Genomic DNA, 21,018 nt, shown 5'->3' on the forward strand with positions numbered 1-21,018 from the left:
TTCCTACTCATGTTCCTCTGCTGAGCGTTTTTAATTGTGTTCATGCTCAAGAGCCCCTGTGGATTGCAAAAAAAAAAAAACAGAAAAAAACTACTTCTAAAGTAATTTTGTTTTCTTTTCTTTCCTAATCTGTAAAAGCTATGGAGTTGATAATCTTGGGCTTTATTCATAAATGTTTGTTCCTCTCTCCCATTTAGGCACTGTGAAAGCTTGAGCAAATCAAGGGTTTTCCTTTTTTGTGCAGAATACCTTGCATTTTCTATAAATATAAGTAGAAAGTGGCATTGTGTTATATAGATCATGCCTACTTTTAAAAAGCATAGAATATTCTATATAAAAAGACCATAGAAATCATTTCTAGTTCAATTTTATAGTTGAGTTACTTTTGAACTTTTGTGTTGCTACTTATACCACAACCTAATACACATACAAGTATATGTAAAACTGAGACTAAAATTTCATAAACAACACCCTTACTATGTAACTCTGATATTGTGTATTCTGTTCTAATTTCATTAAAAATAAATGTAGACTGGGAACTTATTAAATCGTCTGCAGGGTCCTTCAGTTAAATCACTGCCTACAGTTGAAAGGTACCATGATTTTCTAGAGGAAGAGGTTGACTCTGAGGGATTAAACTGAGTTATGGTGTGGTTCAGAGCATGGACATTGGAGAAAGGCAGGCTTGGGTTCAAATCCTGGCTCTGCCACTTGCCAGTTGTTTAACCAGGGCAAGCTAGAGGGCATTCTTGGGCCTCAGCCTTCTGTAAAATGGGAAACACTTCCTGCTTACTGGTTATAAGGATTACATAGGTAAGCATTAATACACAGCTGCTGTTATTAGCCATTATGCCTTGTTTCAGGACTTAAGGGAGTTTCTCTGACTTCTGGCCCAGTGCTCTTTGTACAGATTACAGAATCTGCTATGACAGGAGTTATGGGACAGTGTTAAGTAACAGAACAGGTAGATGGGAATTGCTTAGTCGATCTGCTTCACCCTTTGGGATCAGTTTAGGTGACTTCTAAGGTCTGTGCTCTCAAACTCTGCTAGTCTATTACAGGAGTAGGAACTGACTGAGAGCGCCAGGCAGTCACCATGCCTTCAGTGCAGAAGACTTGGTCTTCCTTGTCCCCGTTCATGGGAGGGAGGTTGAAGCTAAAGCCTGTGTGTGTGTGTGTGTGTGTGTGTGTGTGTGTGTGTGTGTGTGTGTGTGTGTGTGTATAATCTACTGAGGAGGACAGAGTACGTTTAATCCTGAGTCTTCACTCTACCTCTTCCCATATTTCACATTTAAAATCTACCCTCCCCCACCTTGTAAAGAATAACCAGCTTTTATATTCTAGATAACAATTTATTCATAAAAGTAATTGAAGCAAATTTACACATTAAAATTTAAACAAGAAGACTAAATTCATATAAAATCCTACTGTGAAGAGAAACCTATTTATTAACATTTGGTATTTTTTCTTCCAGTCTTTTTTCATTCATTAAAAAGGTGGCAGTAATACTGTATACTCAGGCACCTTTGTAATAAAATTAAAAACTGAACTGATTAGATACCTTCTAGATCAGTAAACGATAGAGGAAAGGAGCCAGGGATGCTTTGTTGAATGGGAGAGACGGTAACCTCTTACTGCCTCTGAGACTGAAGGGTGGTCCTCGGTTTAATTTTCCCTGTCAGGTGTTCTGCGGCAAGTAAGAATTTGAGTTTAAAACTCTTTCCTACTTTCTGTTCTTTCTCCCTTATTTGGCACACACTCCTGAGGTCAGAAGGACAAGTGGGTGTTATTCTGCTAAAATTAATATCCTATTAGATTGCTGGTAGAGTTGCTATTTTTTGGTGGAATACGAAAACTGAGTTGTTTCTAATAGTTCTACTAAACATATATATGCTAGTCAGTGCTTTTCAACTGCTTCAGATTCCTTAGCCAGTGAGCCACCCAGGCCCTGAGAAGAACCCAGGTATGATGCAGGAAGTAACCTACCCCTCACTGCAGTACTTGAATGGGATGTGCTCTGGAAATGGTGACCTAACATGAGGCCAATCTGTTTTCTTTTCTCCCCCCAGATTTTGAAGCCAGCTTCATAAGGCTGTTGGACAAAATAACTAATGGTTCTCGAATTGAAATAAACCAAACAGGTAAGCTCCTTTTCTTCCCATTCCTGAAAGCACCTACATGTAATACTTAAATATTCCTCTGTTATTCACTCTTTTTGATGGTATAAATATTGTATGTGGATGGAAAGACCCAGTTTTCTATCTGTGATACAATTGTCTGGAGGTGGTATGTGAAATCTGCCAATTTAAGGAGAATACACTTGATTTAAGTAAGTTAGAAGAGTGAAAATTTCAGATCAACAGACGAGCACCTCTTCTTTTTAAACAATAAAAACATTTTATACCTAACATTTATATACAACTTTTCAATGTCCATTTAACTTATGTTGTCACAATAAAATCTTCCAACAAAATGTCTGAGGTTGTTGTATGTGCTGAATTTTTTTTTTTTTATTTTGTCTTTTAAAGTAAGTTTATACAAGTATATGCAAAAAAATGTGAAAAATCCCTTCACCCTGTTTCCTCTTCCATTCTCTCTCCCAGGGGCGGCCGTGGTCACAGTGTGGAGACTGTGTCCTGGTCTCCTTTATGTGCATTTGCTTACGTGGGCACTTTTGTATCTCAAACCATCAACAGGGTCTTGCTCTTCATGTTGTTCTGCAGCCAGTTTTTTTCATTAGCACAGATGTCTTAGGGAATTTTCTTGCCAGGCACATGCAGGTCCATCTTAGTATTTCAGTGGACCTTATATTGTATTCTACCGTATGGAAGCATGATAACTTATTTAACTGTTCCCTACTGATAAACATTTAGGTTGTTTCTAATTTTTTGTCTGAGTGGTTTTTTTTGCTTGTTTTTGTTTTTTGGTTTTTTTTGCTGTTGGAAACTCTTTTTTAAAAAAATAAAATTAATTAATTAATTAATTTATGGCTGCATTGGGTCTTCGTTGCTGCACGCGGGGTTTTTTTAGTTGTGGCGAGCAGGGGCTACTCTTCGTTGTGGTGTGCGGGCTTCTCATTGTGGTGGCTTCTCTTGTTGCGGAGCAGGGGCTCTAGGTGTGCGGGCTTTAGTAGTTGTGGCTCACGGGCTTAGTTGCTCCGCAGCATGTGGGATCTTCCCGGACCAGGGTTCAATCCTGTGTCCCCTGCATTGGCAGGCAGATTCTTAACCACTGCGCCACCGGGGAAGCCCCCTAGAAACTCTTTTATCTACATTGTTAGACGATCATGGCAAGCATCCTTTGGCTCCATTTACTATGTGCCTTTGCTCATATATTCAACAAAGGAAACTGAACTTTTCTGTGTGTTGGCTCTCTTAAGAAAGAAGACAAGCTTGGCTTCATAAGTGGCCATGGGACTTGTTGATCTGTAGCAGGTTTCAGGCATAAAACATCAGATGCCCTTTGCAAGCTATGATCCCCTTAGTCTTCCTTGGCTCGTTTACTTTGAAATTGCTGGGGATTTTTTTCAGCTATTTTTATTGGTGATTCAGAGGACAGGTAATTCTATTCTTTTCTGGTCATATCTGCAACTTAGGTTGAGAAGTAAGACATTTACATGATCCTGCTTCTTTCCACCTCATGTGTCTATCCCCGCTCCCCCCACCCCGGGAAGCCTTCATTCTGATAATCTGGTTAGTTTATCATTTGGTTAATTTGCAGGCATAACAGATTTGCAGAGTTTAGTGGTTATAGAGTCTTTTCTGGGGGGAGGGAGGAGAGATTTTTGACCTAAAAGATTGTTTTGTGACTTTAATAGTGTTTAGAATAACCGATGTAGAGTTTCTCCCACTTTGATCAGAATATGATTCTGGTTGTGATGGTTGGGATTTTGGTTTTTAATATAGTAAAACCTATATTTATTTTATGAAACTCCCAAGAGCTGCTTTTCTTTTGGTGACTGAACATAGTTCCTTCCTCTAATGTTAAATTTCTTTATTGGTAAATTGTGCCAGAAGACATTGGCCAAAGATTATTAGCATCAAAAATACTGTGTTCACTTATTCATACTCCCTGAATCATCTATTTTATTTGGTTCTTCCTCTAATATGTAAACCTAGTAAGAAACTTTTTAGATGATGTGAATAGTTGAAAGAATAAATAAAGATAACAGAGTTTCCACTAAAGCTGTTCAATAATTTTAGCCATTTCCATTTGTTACTATTAAATTAAAATAGCTACTATTAATGGAGGTAAGTGCCATAAAGTACTTGCCTTCTCTAGGTACCTTGTTTGGTGAGTGTGGTATATGGGGAATTTCATTTACCGGGCCTAGAAGCAGCTGATTGCCGGCATGATGATTTCAGAGCATCACTTGTAAACCCCACATCAGCACAGTCTGAGAGTGTGCTGTTGGGAGACTAGGGTGCCTGTTAGGATATCTCCTCTGTGCCCTGCCACGGCTTTGGCAGTTCAGATGGCTCAGGGAGGGGTTTAATTTATTACTGTTTATTAAATTACACTCACAGTTTATTATTGTTACAGGGACTTGACAGTAATGAGTCAGCTTTTGGAGTGAAGTATGTGGACTCTTAGGAATGGCATTTTGAACTCTCTTGGATGCCCTTGCCAGACTTTCCCCTTGGGACTTACTGCCTTCGTTGCCTTTGTGACACTAAGTTTTTTTTTCTGCTGACTTTCTTTTCTCCGGTGTAAGGAACCACCTTATATTATCAGCCTGGCCTCTTGTATGGTGGGTCTGTGGAACATGACTGCAGCATCCTTCGCAGCATTGGGTATTATCTGGAAAGTCTTCTCTGCCTGGCTCCATTTATGAAGCACCCGCTGAGAATAGTTCTGCGAGGAGTGACCAATGACCAGGTGGACCCTTCGGTGAGTAGTGAGGCCATACCAAGATGTGAGTTTTATTTGTCTCTTGTCACAACCCAACTTTTGAGAAACCAGTTCCTGATAATGCACAGGTGTATTGTAGAGAGTGTTTGTTTTGTTACTTACCTAGAAATTTAGAGGTTGATCACTCCAGGAGGGAGATGAGCCAAGACTCATAATCACCGCATTCAGTCACGATGGTTAATGTTCGTCAAGGTGCCTTTCATTGTCATGTCTAAGAACCTTCAGAACAGATGCTTGCCGTCTCATCATGGTTGACATGAAATATGGCTCTGTTGGCTGAAGTGCATGAGAGTGGAGTTTTCAAAAGGTCGTGTGATGGTTGAGGCCGGAAGGCAGCAGACTGACATTTTAGGCCGAGAATAACATCTCCTTGGCATTGCTGCAGCATGATCTGGACTCAGGCTTCAGCCATACACTTTAGGACTTCCTTCTTCTGAGAAGAGTCTGCAGGTGTAGAAAAAGGGCACAAGGGCAGGGAAGGTATATATGAACGTTGCTAGTTTTGGGGCACCAGCACACTTCTTATTAAGCGTGCTAATTTTCCTGCCTGTGTAGGGAGGATAGCTTCATATACAGATAGAGTAGTCATTGTGGCTACCACAGCTGTCTTAATGCCAGTCTGGGATGGGTTTGTTTTGTGTGTGTGTGGGAGGGTGGAGCAGAAGGTGAGGGAGATTGATTGATTAGAGCAGGCCTGCCTTAGGCCTCTCGTAGTGGGGCAACGATCCCTCCCTTCGGCTGCTCTGCTGTGCAGAGAAGCTATCTTCAAGCCGAGGGCCATGATGTGAAGTTCCGACTGAGGACGCTTATCTTCACCTCTGCAGACATTGGACCAAGACCACTGAAGGGGTGGCTTCTGTGGCAGAATGTAAAGTGTGTGGCTTCCCTAACCAGGGAAGACCAATTAGGTGGTGCAGTTAGCCCCAAAGTGGGGACTGCTGGTATTCACCAGGACACTGACTAGGGTATAAACACAGTTAATATGTTCTTAGGCATTAAGAGAATTACTCCCCAATTCTTGAATTCAGGTGCATAAACTCTTCTCAGGATCCTGAGTACAGTGCAAGATCTGAAATTCTTAGCTGTATAGGAATGTTGCATAAACTGTTTAGAATTTTAAAGTAATTTAAAATGATTGCTTTTTTCCAGAAGATTCTAGGAAATGGGTCCTTCAGTTAAAAGTATGAGAGGAGATCTCTACCATTTCCGATTGGGAGGGGGAGGGGAAGGTGCCTTGAATGTTGGGAAAAGGCCCTGAAGCAGACAGGAGACGCTGGCACTGTGTGTCCCAGTTTTGTTCTCTTTCTGTAATTGCCAGTGATCTTAAAAGCTTTTATCACTGGCAGTATTAAAATTTACATATTAACAGTGACAAAGATTAATTGATGAATTCCCTAGAAAGGGTACTTAATTCTTTTTTTTGCAGAGTATTAAAAAACTTTTTTTGTTTGTTTGTTTGTTTTCACATGCCACAGGACTTTCTGCTTTTGCTAGCTGCATGACTAAAATGACCTTGGTTAGTACCTGGCTCCAGCCCAGGATAAAATAAATACATCTAATCCTGGATAAAGAGTAACTTCTTCAACCTGTGGCTTCTTCATTTTGAACTTTCTCTTTAATGTGTGGTTTCCCCATCAGTTTATGTCCACATCTACTGTCTGCACACAAGGATGAATACGATGAGTTCTGCCCGTAGGGAACGTGGTCTCATGGGATAGACAGCTGTGAACACAGCTAGGGAGGCTCCAAGGCTGAATACCTCTGGGCTCTGGCAAAGTGCTGAGGGCTAGGGAGGGCCTTCTGGAGGAAGGGAAGCCCCAGAGTCAGTCATAGTTTTAGGAAGATAACTATAGAGGTTGAGAGAAGGGTGAATTGCAGAGGTATCAACTAATTTGAACATTCTGCAGAGGGAAGTGGAAGGGTAGGGACAGATATGATGGGCAGTGTGGAGGGAGGGACTTCATAACTCGATAATTAATTGGAGATGGGATAGGAGGGAAGGGTCATAAATAACTCCATTATTTCTGTCCTGGCTGACTTGAAGGATAGTGATCAGAAAGAGGAAAATTGTGGTGGGGTGATGGATGACGTGTTTGATCTTGGTCCTGTTTCCTGAGATATTGGTGGGACATCCCTAGGGGATGTCCAGTTGAAAGTTGGAAATTATTGTCTGGAGCCTCAGAGATAGGTCATCAGGATCTTACCTACTGACATTTCACTCCCTAGGAGACCGAGATTGACCAGTGCCGAGGCTGAACACTGGCGGCTTTTTGGCTCAGTTAATCTGACAGGTGTCTTTCCTTTGGCCTGTACAGTGTGCTGGTAGTGGTGGTGGTGTGTGTATCTGAATTGGTTGTTCATGTTTGAAACCCCAGAGTTTACATGGTAGTAGGTCGGTGTGGCAGCACTGGATGGCTGTTTCTCCATGACAGCCATCTGTTGGAGCTGAGTAGCACCTGCCCTCTTTGGATGAGGCATGAGATCTTCAGTTGGATACAGGTCTTAGCTGACCTCATCATTCATTTAACTTCCCTTTTTGGCCTCTGTGGGCAGTAGAATTTTGACCCCATGGTTCCAGGGACTGAGAATAATAAAGAAGAGGAATGAGTGTGTAAGGTGTGAGTGGGGGAAGAGGAGCTGCAGACAGTGACTGTGGAGATAGAAGTATTTGGAGAAGCCAAGCAGGAGTTGAATTCTGAGAAGCCAGGGATGATCCAAGAGTCAATCTTTGCAGGAGTTGAGTTGGAATTGGGCAGGGAGATTCGGCAGTGAGAAGTTTTATTGACCTTTGAGAGAGCAGTGCCATTGGAATGCAAGGGCAGGCACAGGTTCAGAATGAGTAGGAAATAGAACCATGGAAGGTTAGGAGATTCTTCCACAAGTTAGATAGGATGATTCCTTAAGAGCTGAGGTTGCGAATTTTTAAACGAACGAAACTTAAACTTGTTTGTAGGCTGAGGCGAAGCTGTAATGGAGAAGGAAAGAGTTGAAATAAGAAGGGTAGGGGGATTTAATAAGGGTAGCTCTGCAGACATCCATCAAGGATGAGAGTTGAAAGCGGCAACAATGGGATGTGCCGTATAAAGGGGTAGGGACATTTTTCCTTGGAGGCAAAAAGATAGGAAATGGGGAGAAATTTTGAGAAGAAAACTTCTAGGAGGTCTCCTTTGAATCTTAGTGATTTGATACTAGAGCCCCCAGTAGATATTTACTGGTGCCAACAGCTGGCCAATTGGTGTGTGAAGAGTCCTTTCTTTTTCAGTACTGTCTTGAAAGGGTAAAGAAGTCTACTGTGTGCTGGGCACTGTTCTAGGTGTACTTACGTCTGCGTCCATATTTATTTGATTTGTGAGGTAAGGTGGGTGTTTTTATCACTGTTTCAGACAAGGGAAGTGAAGAGCAGGTTGCTTCCCTTTTTCTATTTGGTGCGGTCTGATCATATTTCTACCTGTTGATTGACTGACTGGACTGTAAGGGTGACACCTTTGCCCTGAGGTTCTACTTGGGTCAGACTTTTGCCTTTCCTCTCTGAGCACAGAGTCACAGCTCAGTTTCCATTAAGCAAAACCTACAGACCACCCTCGCCCTGCTAGAACCAGTGTGCGGAGCCCGGGTAGGCTGTGGAACTCGTCCAGTCCAGCCCCTCTTTATACAGTAGGAAGCCAAGGCCCTGGGGAGGTAATGTCCAGGTCTCAGAGCTGGTAAGAGGCAGAGTGGGGCTTGAGCCCACAACTGCTTTTCCAGCCGTTGTCACACCGAACCGAGTTGCCTGCCTTCCACGTCAGATGGAGAGTGACTTAGGAGCCAGGACCACATCTGGAGTTACACTTGGGCTCCTGGCTGACCCTCAGAGTCAATTTGACCTCATCCTTTATGACCCCAGGTGTAAGTAGGGTGACCTGAAGGGATATTCTGTTCTCTTGCCTTTCTCTTCCCCTGGAGAGCTGGAGGCTGCCTAGTTCCAGGAGTCATGTGGGCAAGAGTGCCCTGCATCCTTGCAGCCCTCACGTTTTCTAGAATCTGGCTTGGCCTTCTCCCCAACTGCCCTTAACACTACCCTAGACTGATTCGTCTTGGTTCTGGCAATCCCATATGCATATTTTAAGTTTGTGGGTGTGTGTAGCTTTAATATTTAATTGAAATGAGCTCATCTTTAATGAATTTTCCCGGTAACTGCTTCTGCCCCACCTGATCCGTGCTGAACATGTTCCTAGGCTTCATAGGTCATTGCTACCTCTGGTTAATTTTCTGATATGAGAATATTTAGCTGGGGCGCATTCTCTGCTGTAAAGCCTTGCTGGAGTATCATTCTTTTGACTCTTAGCATGTTAGAGTTGGTAGCAACTCGGAGACAGGCAGGCTGAGCTCCTTACCTTAGAGACAAGGAAATTTAGACAGTTGAGATTTTCTTGTTTGAGGCCACGCAGCTAACTGGAGACAGAGCCTGGGCCAGGATCAGGGCTTTTCCCTGCAGCCTCTGCTTGTGCCTCTTGTGCCCTCAGCACCTCCTGCTATAGAGTCAGCCCCCGCAGGGCCGAGAAACATCTCTTGTTCCATTGGGAACAAGCAAGAGATTGCTGTTCTTTCGCAAGTTGCCATTGATTTGAATGTCACCTTATCCTCTGTGAGCAATCCACAAATGAACAAGGAAGGAGTTTTGATTGAGGAGGAGATAACAGTTACGCTTGGCACTGTCTTGTCATCAACTGTGGATGCTGTCATTGCACTTTGGGGTTTGTGTTGCTTCGTGCAGTTTCATGCTGTCCTTCCCCCGAGGCCCTCACTGCCTTGTAGAATCACCACCTTTAACTGCCTTTGTGGTGGGTGTCAGCAGGATTCTTAGGTAGGACTCTTAGGTTGAATAGTTCATTTGGCTTGCTTTAGCCCCGAGTGCCACCAGCTCTAAACATTAAACAGTCATGTTGGAAAAAGAATACTAAGACAGGTGATTTTCTTGCATAGTGTTTATACCTCTTAAGACTGAGCACAGGTCTCTGTTTTCTGTATGAGCCCAGCAGTTTCTTGGTGCTTTTTGCCTGATGCACGTGATGCTCGTGATGACTCATAAGGTAGGTGTATGATACTGTAAATGTGGAAAAGGGGCCCACAGGAGCCAGTGGCTTATAAAGTCACAGTCTATACTCGGGAGCAGAGCCGGCCCACACCCTCAGTTGTAAGCCAGCCTCTTTTCTCTTCACTAGGCTGCTTCATCTACCTGGAGGCTAAGCCTTCACCTGCTTCGCGGGCTCTTTCTTCTTTCCATCTCTCAAGGTTTAACTAAGCTTTTTTTTTCTGAAATAATTCTACAGGTTGATGTTCTTAAGGCAACAGCGCTCCCTCTATTGAAACAGTTTGGGATTGATAGTGAATCGTTTGAGCTAAAGGTAAGAATGTACAAATTGTTAGTGGTATATATCAGTGTGAAAGATTTTCTTACCAACTCACTGGAGGCGCTATATGCCTCACGTGTGTGTGGCACATTTGCAGTCGCCGTTTATTAGAAGACCCACAGGATTCATGCACCAAACATTGCAGACTTTGATCTGAAAGGGACCCTTTAGTAATGACAGGAGTAGCCAGCAGTTATACTGCACTTACTTCGTGGTAGGCGATGTTGTAAGCATTCTACATGTATTTACTCCTTGGCTCATAACAACTCAGCTAATAAGTAGTAGAGCCAGGATTCTGACCATGCTGCCTCTCTGATCTAGATCATTTATCTTAATTTGTGTCCGGAGCCTCCCAACCTGAATGTCCCTGAGAATTTTTAGTACATTACTTTCAAAACTTAGTCGAAGTAATTTAAGCATCTCTTTGTTTGCTATTTAAGGGAATTACATCAATCCAATGTGATAACACTGGATATCTTAAGCTGTTTAGCATCTCTGTTTTTTAAAATGATGTTTTTAAACAAGGAAAATGACTTCATTTTTATTTAATAATGTAGAGTTTTGATAGATCAGTTAATTCCAGAGGAGGAGAAAAGGGTTCCTGATAGTTAAGAAGTGGGATAAGCTGATGAACTAGGCCAGTCCCTCATTTTAAGGTTGAACAAACAGGTTCTGGTGGTGAAGTGACCTGTCTGGCTTTGACTGGGACAGGCAGGCTCTGTGTCCACTGCTCTTTCCGACACACCACACGGTCTCCTTGCTCAGCACATGCCCCCGTGGAGCTAACATCAGGTGCTGTTCATCTTGAAAGGATTGACAAGTTGTGTATGAAAGAGCTTGCTGCTTTCTGATGGTGGTTTTCATTCTTGGTGTAAACCAGCCAGGTTGGGTGTCATCCACTCTACTGAACCCTCACCTCTTCTTTCTCACTTGGTGCAGATTGTGCGACGGGGAATGCTCCCTGGAGGAGGAGGTGAAGTGTTTTTCTCATGTCCTGTAAGGAAGGTCCTGAAGCCCATTCAGCTCACAGATCCAGGAAAGATCAAACGTATTAGAGGAATGGCGTATCCTTTGCATTTGCTTCAGATTTCTTATTTTTTTCTTGCCTTCCTAAGATAAGAATAACTCATAACAATTTACTTCTTCCCAGGGTTATTTACATTTTAGACAACAATCTTGGAAAAGTCTTAACAATTAATTTATAATTATTGGCTGAGATAGGATATTTTATTACCTGCCTCACCATAACTAGATTGACTGATTGATTCATTTATTTTTTCAGTTAACACTTAAGCAAACAGCTCCAGTGTATGTGACACTATCCTGAGGGCTTCGATTTGGGGGCCACCAGTGCATCGCAGTTCCTCCCTCAGAAGAGCTCATCGTCTGGTGAAGGAAACAAATATACAAACACATAATTCTGCTATAATGTATAAAGTGATATAGATGATGTGCAGTGGGTTGGGGGAGCTAACAGTAAAGAGTAGCAAATTTGTCTGGAAGATGTGGGAGGAATGAATAATAATGAATAACATCTGCCATTTATTAAGTGCCTACTCCGTGTGCACTATGATAATTTATATACTTAATTTATTTTTATTTATTTTTTAAAAACCACTTTATTGAGGTGTGATTGACATACAAAAAGCTGTATTTATTTAATGTGTACAACTTGATGAGTTTGGAGATACATATATACCTGTGAAACCATCAACATGATCAGTGCCATAGACATATCTATCACCTCCAAAAGTTTCTTTTCACCCTCTTTATTATTTTGCATTTTTAAAATTTTAATTGTTTTGTGATAAGAACACTTAACATAAGATCTACACTTCTAGCAAATTTTTAAGTATAGAATACAGGCATTGCAGTGTACAGTAGGTCTCTAGGACTTATTTAGATTCCTCATATAAATGGGATCATGTAGTATTTGTTTTTCTGTGTCTGGTTTATTTTATTTAGCATAATGTCCTCCAGGTTCACCCATGTTGTCACAAAGGACAGCATTTCCTTTTTTTAAGGCTGAATAATATTCCATTGCATGCAAATATCACATTTTCTTTATCCATTTGTCTGTCAATGGACATGTAGGTTGCTTTCATGCCTTGGCTATTGTGAATAATGCTGAAAAGAGTATGGAAATGTGTGTATATTTCTTTGAGATCCTGATTTCAATTCCTTTAGATATACATCCAGAAGTGGGATTGCTGGATCAAATGGTTAGTTCTATTTTTAATTTCTCAAAGAATCGCCATACTGTTTTCCATAGTGGCTACACCAACCTATATTCCCACTAACAGTATACAAGATTCCCTTTTCTCACCAACGCCTGTTATTTCTTTATTTATTTTTTGATAATAGCCATCCTAATGGGGTGAGGTGATATCTCAGTATGGTTTTGATTTGTAGTTCCCTGGTGATTAGTGATTGTTGAGTACCTTTCCATGTTCCTGTTGGCCATTTGTATGTCTTTTGGGGAGAAATGTCTATTCAGGTCTTTTGCCCATTTTTAAATTGGGTTGTTTGTTTATTTTGCTACTAAGTTGTATGAGTGTCTTATATTTGAGTATTAATCATATATATGAATTTCAGACATTTTCTCTCATTACATAAGTTGCCTTTTCACTTTGTTGTTTCTTTTGCCTGTGTTTTGGTATTCAAGAAATCATTGCCAAAGCTAAAAATCTTCCCCACTATGTTTTCTTCTAGGAGTTTTACAGTTTCAAGTCTTATGTTTGTCTTTAGTCCATTTTGAGTCCATCTTTGTATGTCGTGTAAGATGAGTCCAATTTCATTCTTTTGCATGTAGGTATCCAGTTTTCCCTACACTGTTTATTGAAGAGAATATCCTTTCCCCATTGTGTATTCTTGGCATCCTAGTTGAAGATCAGGTGACCAGATATGCGTAGGTTTATTTCTGGGCTCTCTATTCTGTTCTATTGGTCTCTATATCTGTTTTTATGCCAGTGACATGCTGTTTTGATTTTTGTAGCTTTGTAACATATTTTGAAATCAGTACCTGTGATGCCACCAGCTTTATTCTTCTTGCTCAAAATTGCTTTGGCTATTTGGAGTCCTTTTTGGTTCCTTGTAAATTTTAGGATTGTTTTTTCTATTTTTATTAAAAAGAACATTGGGATTTTGATAGGGATTGCATTGAATCTGCAGATTGCTTTGGAAAGTATGGACATTTTAACAATAATTCTTCCAACCCATGAACATGGACTGTCTTTCCACTTAAAAAGTCTTTTAAAATGTCTTTCATCAATGTTTTATAGTTTTTAGTGTATAAGTCTTTAGCTTCCTTGGTGAAGTTTATTCCTAAGTGTTTAGGTTTTTTTTAATGCTATTGTAAATAGGATTGTTTCCTTGGTTTTCTTTGCAGGTAGTTTGTTGTTAGTGTGTAGAAATGCAACTGATTTTTGTATGTTGATTTTGTATCCTGAAACTTTATTGAATTCATTTATTAGTTCTGATAGTTTTTCTTTTCTTTTTTTTTTTTTTGATCCATTCTTTAGGGTTTCTACATATAAGATCATGTCATCTGCAAACAGATAATTTTACTTTTTCCTTTCCAGTTCGAATGCCTTTTCTTTCTCTTTCTTGCCTAATTACTCTGGCTAGGACTTCTAGTACTATGTTGAATAGGAGTGGCAGGAGTGGGCATCCTTGCTTTGTTCTAAATCTTATAGGAAAAACTTTCAGTTTTTCACCATTAAAGATGGTGTTAGCTTTGGGCTTTTCATATATGGTCTTTATTGTGTTGAGGTAAATTTCTTCCATGCTTAATTTGTTGAGAGTTTTTATCGTGAAAGAATGTTAAATTTTGTCAAATGCTTTTTCTGCAACTATTGAGACAATGATATAATTCTTATCCTTCATTCTGTTAATGTGGTGTATCACATTGAGTGATTTGCATTTGTTGAACCATTCTTGCATCCCAGGGATAAATGCCAGTCCATCATGTTGTATGATCCTTTTAATGTGCTGTTGAATTCAGTTTGCTAATATTTGTTGAGGTTTTTTGCATCCATGTTCATCAGAGATATTGGCCTATAGTTTTCTTTTCTTGTATTGTCTTTGTCTGGCTTTGGTGATGCTGGTCTTGCAAAATGAGTTTGGAAGTTTTTCCTGTTTGATTTTTTAGAAGTTTAAGGATTGGTGTTAATTCTTCTTTAAATGTTTGGCAGAATTCACCAGTGGATTCATCTGCTGAAGCCATCTGGTACTGGGCTTTTCTTTGTTGGGAAGTTTTTGATTACTGATTTAGTCTCCTTACATGTAATTGGTCTGTTCAAGCTCTCTGTTCTTCATTCAGACTTGATAGGTATTAGGTTTATTCATTTCTTCTAGGTGGTCCAATTTGTTGGCATATAATCATTCATAATAGTCCCTTGTGATCTTTTTCAATTTCTGTGGCATCTGTTGTAATGTTTCCTTTCATTTCTGATTTTACTTATTTGAGTCTTCTCTTAGTCTAGCTAAAGTTTTGTCAGTTTTGTATATCTTTTCAAAAAATCAGCTGTTTTGTTGGTTTCTTTCCTATCGTTTTTCTATTTTATTTATATCTACTCTGATCTTCTGCTAACTTTGAATGTGGTTTCTTCTTTTTCTAGTGTAAGGTTAGGCTGTTTATTTGAGATCTTTCTTCTTTTGTAGAAAGAATGTAAGCACTTATCACTATAAAATTCCTTCTTAGTATTCCTTTTGCTGTATTTCATAAATTTTGATTTGTTCTGTTTTTATTTGTCTCAAGATATGTTCTAATTTCCCTTAAAAAGCCCAGGCTTTTAACCTCTGCTTTTTCCTATAGATAGGACAGGGCATTTGGACTGAGCCTTGAAGAATAAAGGCTTGTAAAGTGGAGCAAAGAAGGCAGAGTTCTTCAGGCAGAAATGTGGGCCTGTGTGGAGGGAGCAGTGCACAGTGGTTCTGGGGAGTGGCAGGCAACATGGTGTGGCCTGAATGCAGGTCAGTTAAGGGTGTTTGGTAGTAGAAGATGGGACAAAAAGTTGGGGCAGGAGCCTGTAAAAGTGGGAGGCTGTGCCGAGGAGTTGACCTTCATTCAGAGTCAGTAATTTTCTTTTGGAGAGAGAATTTGCACATCAAGCAGGTAACTCTGGTGGTACCGAAAGAACTTTTGGCTATTTTTGGCTCGTTGTAGAAATTTTGGTAGGTACAAGTTAAAAAAAAACAAAAAAAACAAAAAACCCCACACCTAATCGCCTGATGGCAATCACTTAGAGGCAAAGATAGTGGGGAATTATCATGCCCTAAAGAGAGCCGGTGAGGGTAGTGGCTGGGGGACAGGTGAGGGCTGCTAGTTTATGGAGGTCCTAGAAGCAGGATGGACAGGATGCAGCGATCGCCTGTGTCTGTGCTAGAGGAACAGGGAATCCTTGAGTGTGACTTTGATGTTTCTCACTTATGCACCTGAATAGACATATTTGTTCAGATAGAAGCTACAAATGTTTGGGGTAGGGTGTGGCCGTGTGGGTGGTGGTGAAGATAAGTTTAGTTTTATTCATGTTGGGTTTGGTGGTTCCAGGTAGGTAAGTGGATAAGTCTAGAAAGGACTTATTAGAAGTTAGGAATGTAGAACTGTAACTGAGGGGCAAGGAGAGCTAGAAATGAAAGGTTTGGAGTCAGGTACCATGTAGAAGGCAGCGAGGAGGGTGGAACCGTGAGAGGTCACTAAGACTTGAAAGCAAAAGCAAAGTAAATGCTCCCAGGAAGGAAGACTAGGGAAAATCAGAGAGTTGAGAGGAGAATAAGGAAATCAAATAACTATATTTCATTTTAAAAAAATACATAAAAATTAAAAAAAGATTTTTAAACTACACTGAGGTACCATCTCTCACTAATCAGACTGGTAAAAAACTAAAGTTTGACATCATATTCTGTCGAAGGGCTGGTGGGAAGGTGTGACAGTATAACCCCTATGGTTAAGAACTTGACAATATCTAGCAGAATTCCCAGAAATCAAGGAAGCTGTCAAAGGCTACTAGAGTCATGTCAACTAGACACAGAAGCCACCTTGAAGAGGCTCCTACTAGCCAAAGGTGGGACAATCCAACCACCAATAGGAACAATTACAGTCGATTGAAACACATTAAATAAGTTTACATCCACAAATTTATTATGATACTTAAAAAAAAATAAACCTTTATTCATCACACTTGGAAATCAACTCATTCTTTTGAAAATTGGTAGAGACAAGCATTTATTCTGCTTTTCCTGTACAAACTGATGAAGGGAAGTTGGTGAGGGAAAGTCTGTGTATATCAGGGATGTTAACTCTTTGTTTATGAATAAATTGCAAATAATTTTTTTCTAAAAAAAAGGAAAAAAGAAAATGTGGCTTCTTGGTAGCCCACCCGGGTCAGCGCCTTAGGAGGGCTCAGAGGAGTCAGCATTAGGATGGGGAGCAAGCTGAGGGACTCACAGCAGGCTGCCACTGATACCCCTGGGAGCTCTTTCCAGAGGGTGGTAGAGGCAGAGGCCAGATAACCAGTTCTAGGTTGCAGGGTGATGGAGGGAAATGGTGAAGAGCAGAGGCCACTCTTTCAAGAACCTTGACAAGAAAGAGAACAGAAGGAAAGATAAGGTGGTAACTTGAGGAAGAGAATTGAGAAGATTCCCTTCCTTTTTAACAAAAAGGTTGGTGATGATTTGAGTATTTTTGTAGGTTGGGTAAAGTAGATTTATATATGAGAGAGGGAGACTGGTAAAGCAAGGTAACAAGGTGATTAAAGCACAGGTACTAGAGTCACACAGATGTGGATTCTAACTGGCTTTGCCACTCACTGGTGGAGATGTTTGGCCCCAAGCCTTGGTTGACACATTTATCATTTGGCCCGCTTACGACTACTGTATGGGGCTGTAAAGAAGGTTAAATGAGGTAATAGACGTATAGTACAAGACACTGGGGTGGTATATAAGTAAGTGTTTGGTAAGTTGTGGCTGCTGTTATTTTTATTATTGTTTGAGAGGGGATGGATTGAAAATGGCAGGTATATGGTAAGGATGGAACAGTATGACGATGATTGGAAGCCAGTGGGAGGAGTTTTCAATTTTACTGAGTTAGGGTGGGTTCTAGGATAAGGGGATCAGCACGGGTATGATAAGGGAATGTAACAGGGGTGGTAAAGATGTGCTGTCACAGTGGCATAGGGGCCACTTTTGGGGGTGGGGTGCCCATAGGGACATAGTAACTGAAGATAAGAAAAAGGCTGTGGGACTGCAATAAGGGCTCAGCTGAAGTGAAATGTTATCATGCTGCCAGCTGCATGGCAGTGGGTCCAGCAGCAGTTGGCAGCCTAGAAGGAAAAGTAGAGGAGGCAAGAGGGCCATTTTCATCAAGGGCTGGGTGTGGATTGGCAGGGTGAGTGGGTTGTGCAGAAGGACGGGTTAGAGGGCGTATTGGTGAGCGTGGCATTGGAGTGACGGCCAGTGCGCTCCTTACTGAGTAATGCAGCAGGGGCTCGCCAGCCTGGAGAAAGCACCTGGTCATGGGATTGGAATCCTTAGCAGGTTTAATGGAAGTAGATATGTGTGCTGTGTAGAAGAACAAGAAATTACGTTTAGGGAACTGTGTTTTGGGGTTTCAGATATTAAGAGTGGTAGAATTCTAGGTGCCAACAAGATCTGAGTGAGGGCAAGTGTTAGAGACGGGGTGGGATGGGGGCTGGATGGGGTTGGTTGTGGCTTTCCTGGTGGGAATTTGACAGAGTGGGGTGGACCAGGATGTATGCTTCTTGGGGTGATAGGGGCTTAAAGTCAAGTTTTCTATTTCTCAGGAGGTTTTGGGGTGGTCCTTCTTGGAAGAAAAGAAGTATGGAGTGGACTAACTTTTCAGAGGCCTTGAGTAGATTGAACAGTGAATGGTGAGGGCACGGTATGGGGGCGTGGCATAGCCACAGGGCAGAGAGAGCCATTGATGAGATAAAAGGTCAAACTTGGGGTGCTACCTGAAGTTCTTTGTAGGGATCATCAAGAACAGAGGAATTTAAAACAAAGCTTCTTCCATGGATTATGGATCAAGACCTGTGTATATGAGGAGAGAATGGGGGAGAAATGGTTCCTGTCCTGGGGAGCCCCCAGGTTGATGGATACTTCCATTGATGTCCCAAGGTGATGTTCAACTCTCAAGTTCTCCGATTCAGAGGAGGTAGAAACAGGTTATAGAGAAATGGAAACGTGATGTGAATAGGTGGGTTTTTTTGTTTTTTTTTTTTTAAATATGCCTGTTCTACTTGACCCATGTCAGTTACTTATAGCTCAACCTCATTCTCATTAACATTGTATTTCACTGTGTAAAGAATTCCAAATTAAAACCCTGTTGATGGCCATTGAGGTGTCTTCTGTTTTTCACTGTTGCCAAAAATGCTGTGGTTAATGGGTTAATGGCCTTGTACACGGAGTCCTACACACTCTCAGGACTATTTCAGTTTGTTTTTTCTCTTTTGAGATTTGTTTCCTCAATGCTATGTCGTGGCAGTGAACTCTGCTTGGAAACCATTCTCTCTAGTTTGGAAATGTGATTTCCAGCATGTGCTCTGTTTGTTTACCACAGTCCTGTGGTAACAACATGGGTTTCACAGAGGCAGTTACACTGGGATCCCACCTGTACTCGCTGTACCAGGTGTGCAAAAGCCTTGTGAGAGCTTTGAAGCCTTTGATGAAGACGGCGGGAAACGGGGTTGTACAGTGTTTTACATAAAAGCTGAAAGAGCTGTTGTGCCCCGGGCACCTGGGGTGCAACATTGTTCCTCCCCGGCTTCTCTCTGGTGTTCTTCGAGCCTTTCCTGTGTAGACTCTGAGCCAGAAGGATGCCGATGAGGTCCCAAGCCCCTCACCTTCCTTGAGGCTGGGGGTAGGACACCTGAACCCTGCCCGATACAGCCCCGACTCTAGAGCCTTCCTCTGAACTCCCCAGGAGAGTTGACACAGCGCCCTTGCCCAGATCCCTGTCTGCAAACCAAACGTTCCAGCCACTGGTCTGCAAAGCTGCCTATTTCTCAAACACCTCAAAGGAATGTGGGTTTGAATTGAGATCACCTTCTTGGCCAGCTTTGGAGCCTGGGAAAAAAGAGCTGCCTTTGGAAAAAGCTTTAGCTGGTTTTGTGGTTTGTTACTTGCAAGGCCGGTTAATGGTTGGGCTGAGCTTGGAGGTTGTATTCCCCATAGGAGGGCTCGAGCTGGGAGAACTAGCCCCGCTCTCTGGTGTGTGTTTGTGGTTTTAACTGGGCTCCCTGCTGCCCCCTTCCATCCCCCACCCCGACCCCCCCGCCCACCCACCGCAGCAGAGTGCATCTCTCTGACTGATTGGCCAGGGACTGGGAGGGAGCTGGTGGTGTTCCTGCCAGCAGCTGTGACTGGACAGTGCGGTTGCCTTTTATTTACTGCCACCCACTCTCATTCTCCCCCTGCCTGAGTGAGAAAGGAACACTGTGTTTTAGTTTTGTGATGCTGTCCCAGTAGCTCATGACTGGGTACATAAGAGTTAAGTGAAGAAGCTGGAGTAGAGGCAGAAGAGGGGCGTGAGGTAGAATTTGTTGGACAATCTGGTTTCCTTTCTCTAACTATAGGGAAGGTACTTAGAGAATCAGTCTCTTTCTTTGTACACACACACACACACACACACACACACACACACACACCCCTTAGCTTTCTCCGACTTGTAACACCAGGGAGGGTGAAGGGCAGGAGTTCCATGTGGGCTGTAGCCATGAACTTGTCTTTCTTGGATATGAGTTCTCAGCGTGGTACTCATAAATGGCCTTCAGGACATTCACCACCCCCCAAAATTGTCTGCAAAATTGTGTGTTCACGTGTTTCTTGAGAGACGGTTCATAGCTTTCATTAGATTCTCAGAGAGGTCTCTTACTCCTGAGAGGAAAGAACCTCTGCTTTGGGATTTGAATCTTGGACTGCCAGTAGGAAAAGCAATAGTTGACATCCACTGGGCTCCGACCACACACCAGGCACCGCTGTGCACTTTACGTGCATTACTTCATTTGAGCCTCCAGACCCTGTGAGGAGAGTATTATGATTATCCTTTTCTTACTGATGAAGAGGTGGAGGCACCAAGAATAGCACATTAGTCCCAGAATGATGCAGTTTGCTGGAGCTGACGCTTAACACAGATAATCTGATTCTAGAACCCTTAGCCAATCGTGGTAGGGCCTCCACGCCAAGCCAGATAGCTCCGTAATGACTCTGGGATGCAACCCGCTTTAAAGTCCCTTTCCTTCTTTACTCCACTGCCTGAATTCTAGTATATGCTTCCACTGGCCCTCATTAGCACTGTTGTTAGCCACCTGGTTTCCACATCCCTGGAAGGGTGGGGGAAGAAGGTTGTCTCTGGGAATTCGGATCTGTTTAATTTTGAATCTTAGTTCCGTGACCCAGCTGTCCTAAGTGTGAGCCCTGGAACAGGAATCTGTGGCCCTTGCCTCAGGGTTACCGTGAGCATAAAATAAGATGATCATGTACCTGAAAGAACTTTGGAAGACGTGAATGCTGTGGGCTTATGTGTCAGGATAACGACATCTGTATTTTCCCACAGAGAGTGGACAGCTTCAGGCCTCAGAAGGATAGCACCCTCCTGGTCCAAAGGGTATGAGACCTGGGACTGTTTGTCTAAGCTGCCTGTGGTCAAAAGTACATTCTGGACAGAAGAGGTGGTGATGTAACTGGGCTCAGTGTGTGT

General features: G+C 42.0%; 1 protein-coding gene across 3 annotated transcripts in view; it reads left to right on the forward strand.

The window, feature by feature from the left end:
* RCL1 (RNA terminal phosphate cyclase like 1) overlaps positions 1-21,018 on the forward strand; it is an 84,019-nt gene that overhangs the window by 41,319 nt on the left and 21,682 nt on the right. For all 3 annotated transcript variants that reach the window (XM_082471075.1, XM_082471073.1, XM_082471074.1), the window contains 4 exons: positions 2,070-2,141; positions 4,715-4,890; positions 10,221-10,295; positions 11,241-11,365. In XM_082471075.1, the coding sequence (XP_082327201.1) occupies positions 4,831-4,890; positions 10,221-10,295; positions 11,241-11,365 (260 nt within the window). In that variant the 5' untranslated portion in view covers positions 2,070-2,141; positions 4,715-4,830. The remainder of the gene's footprint in view (positions 1-2,069; positions 2,142-4,714; positions 4,891-10,220; positions 10,296-11,240; positions 11,366-21,018) is intronic.

The sequence above is a fragment of the Balaenoptera physalus genome (genome assembly GCF_965194825.1).
Source record: "Balaenoptera physalus genome assembly, chromosome: 7".
In the NCBI taxonomy this organism is placed as follows: domain Eukaryota; kingdom Metazoa; phylum Chordata; class Mammalia; order Artiodactyla; family Balaenopteridae; genus Balaenoptera; species Balaenoptera physalus.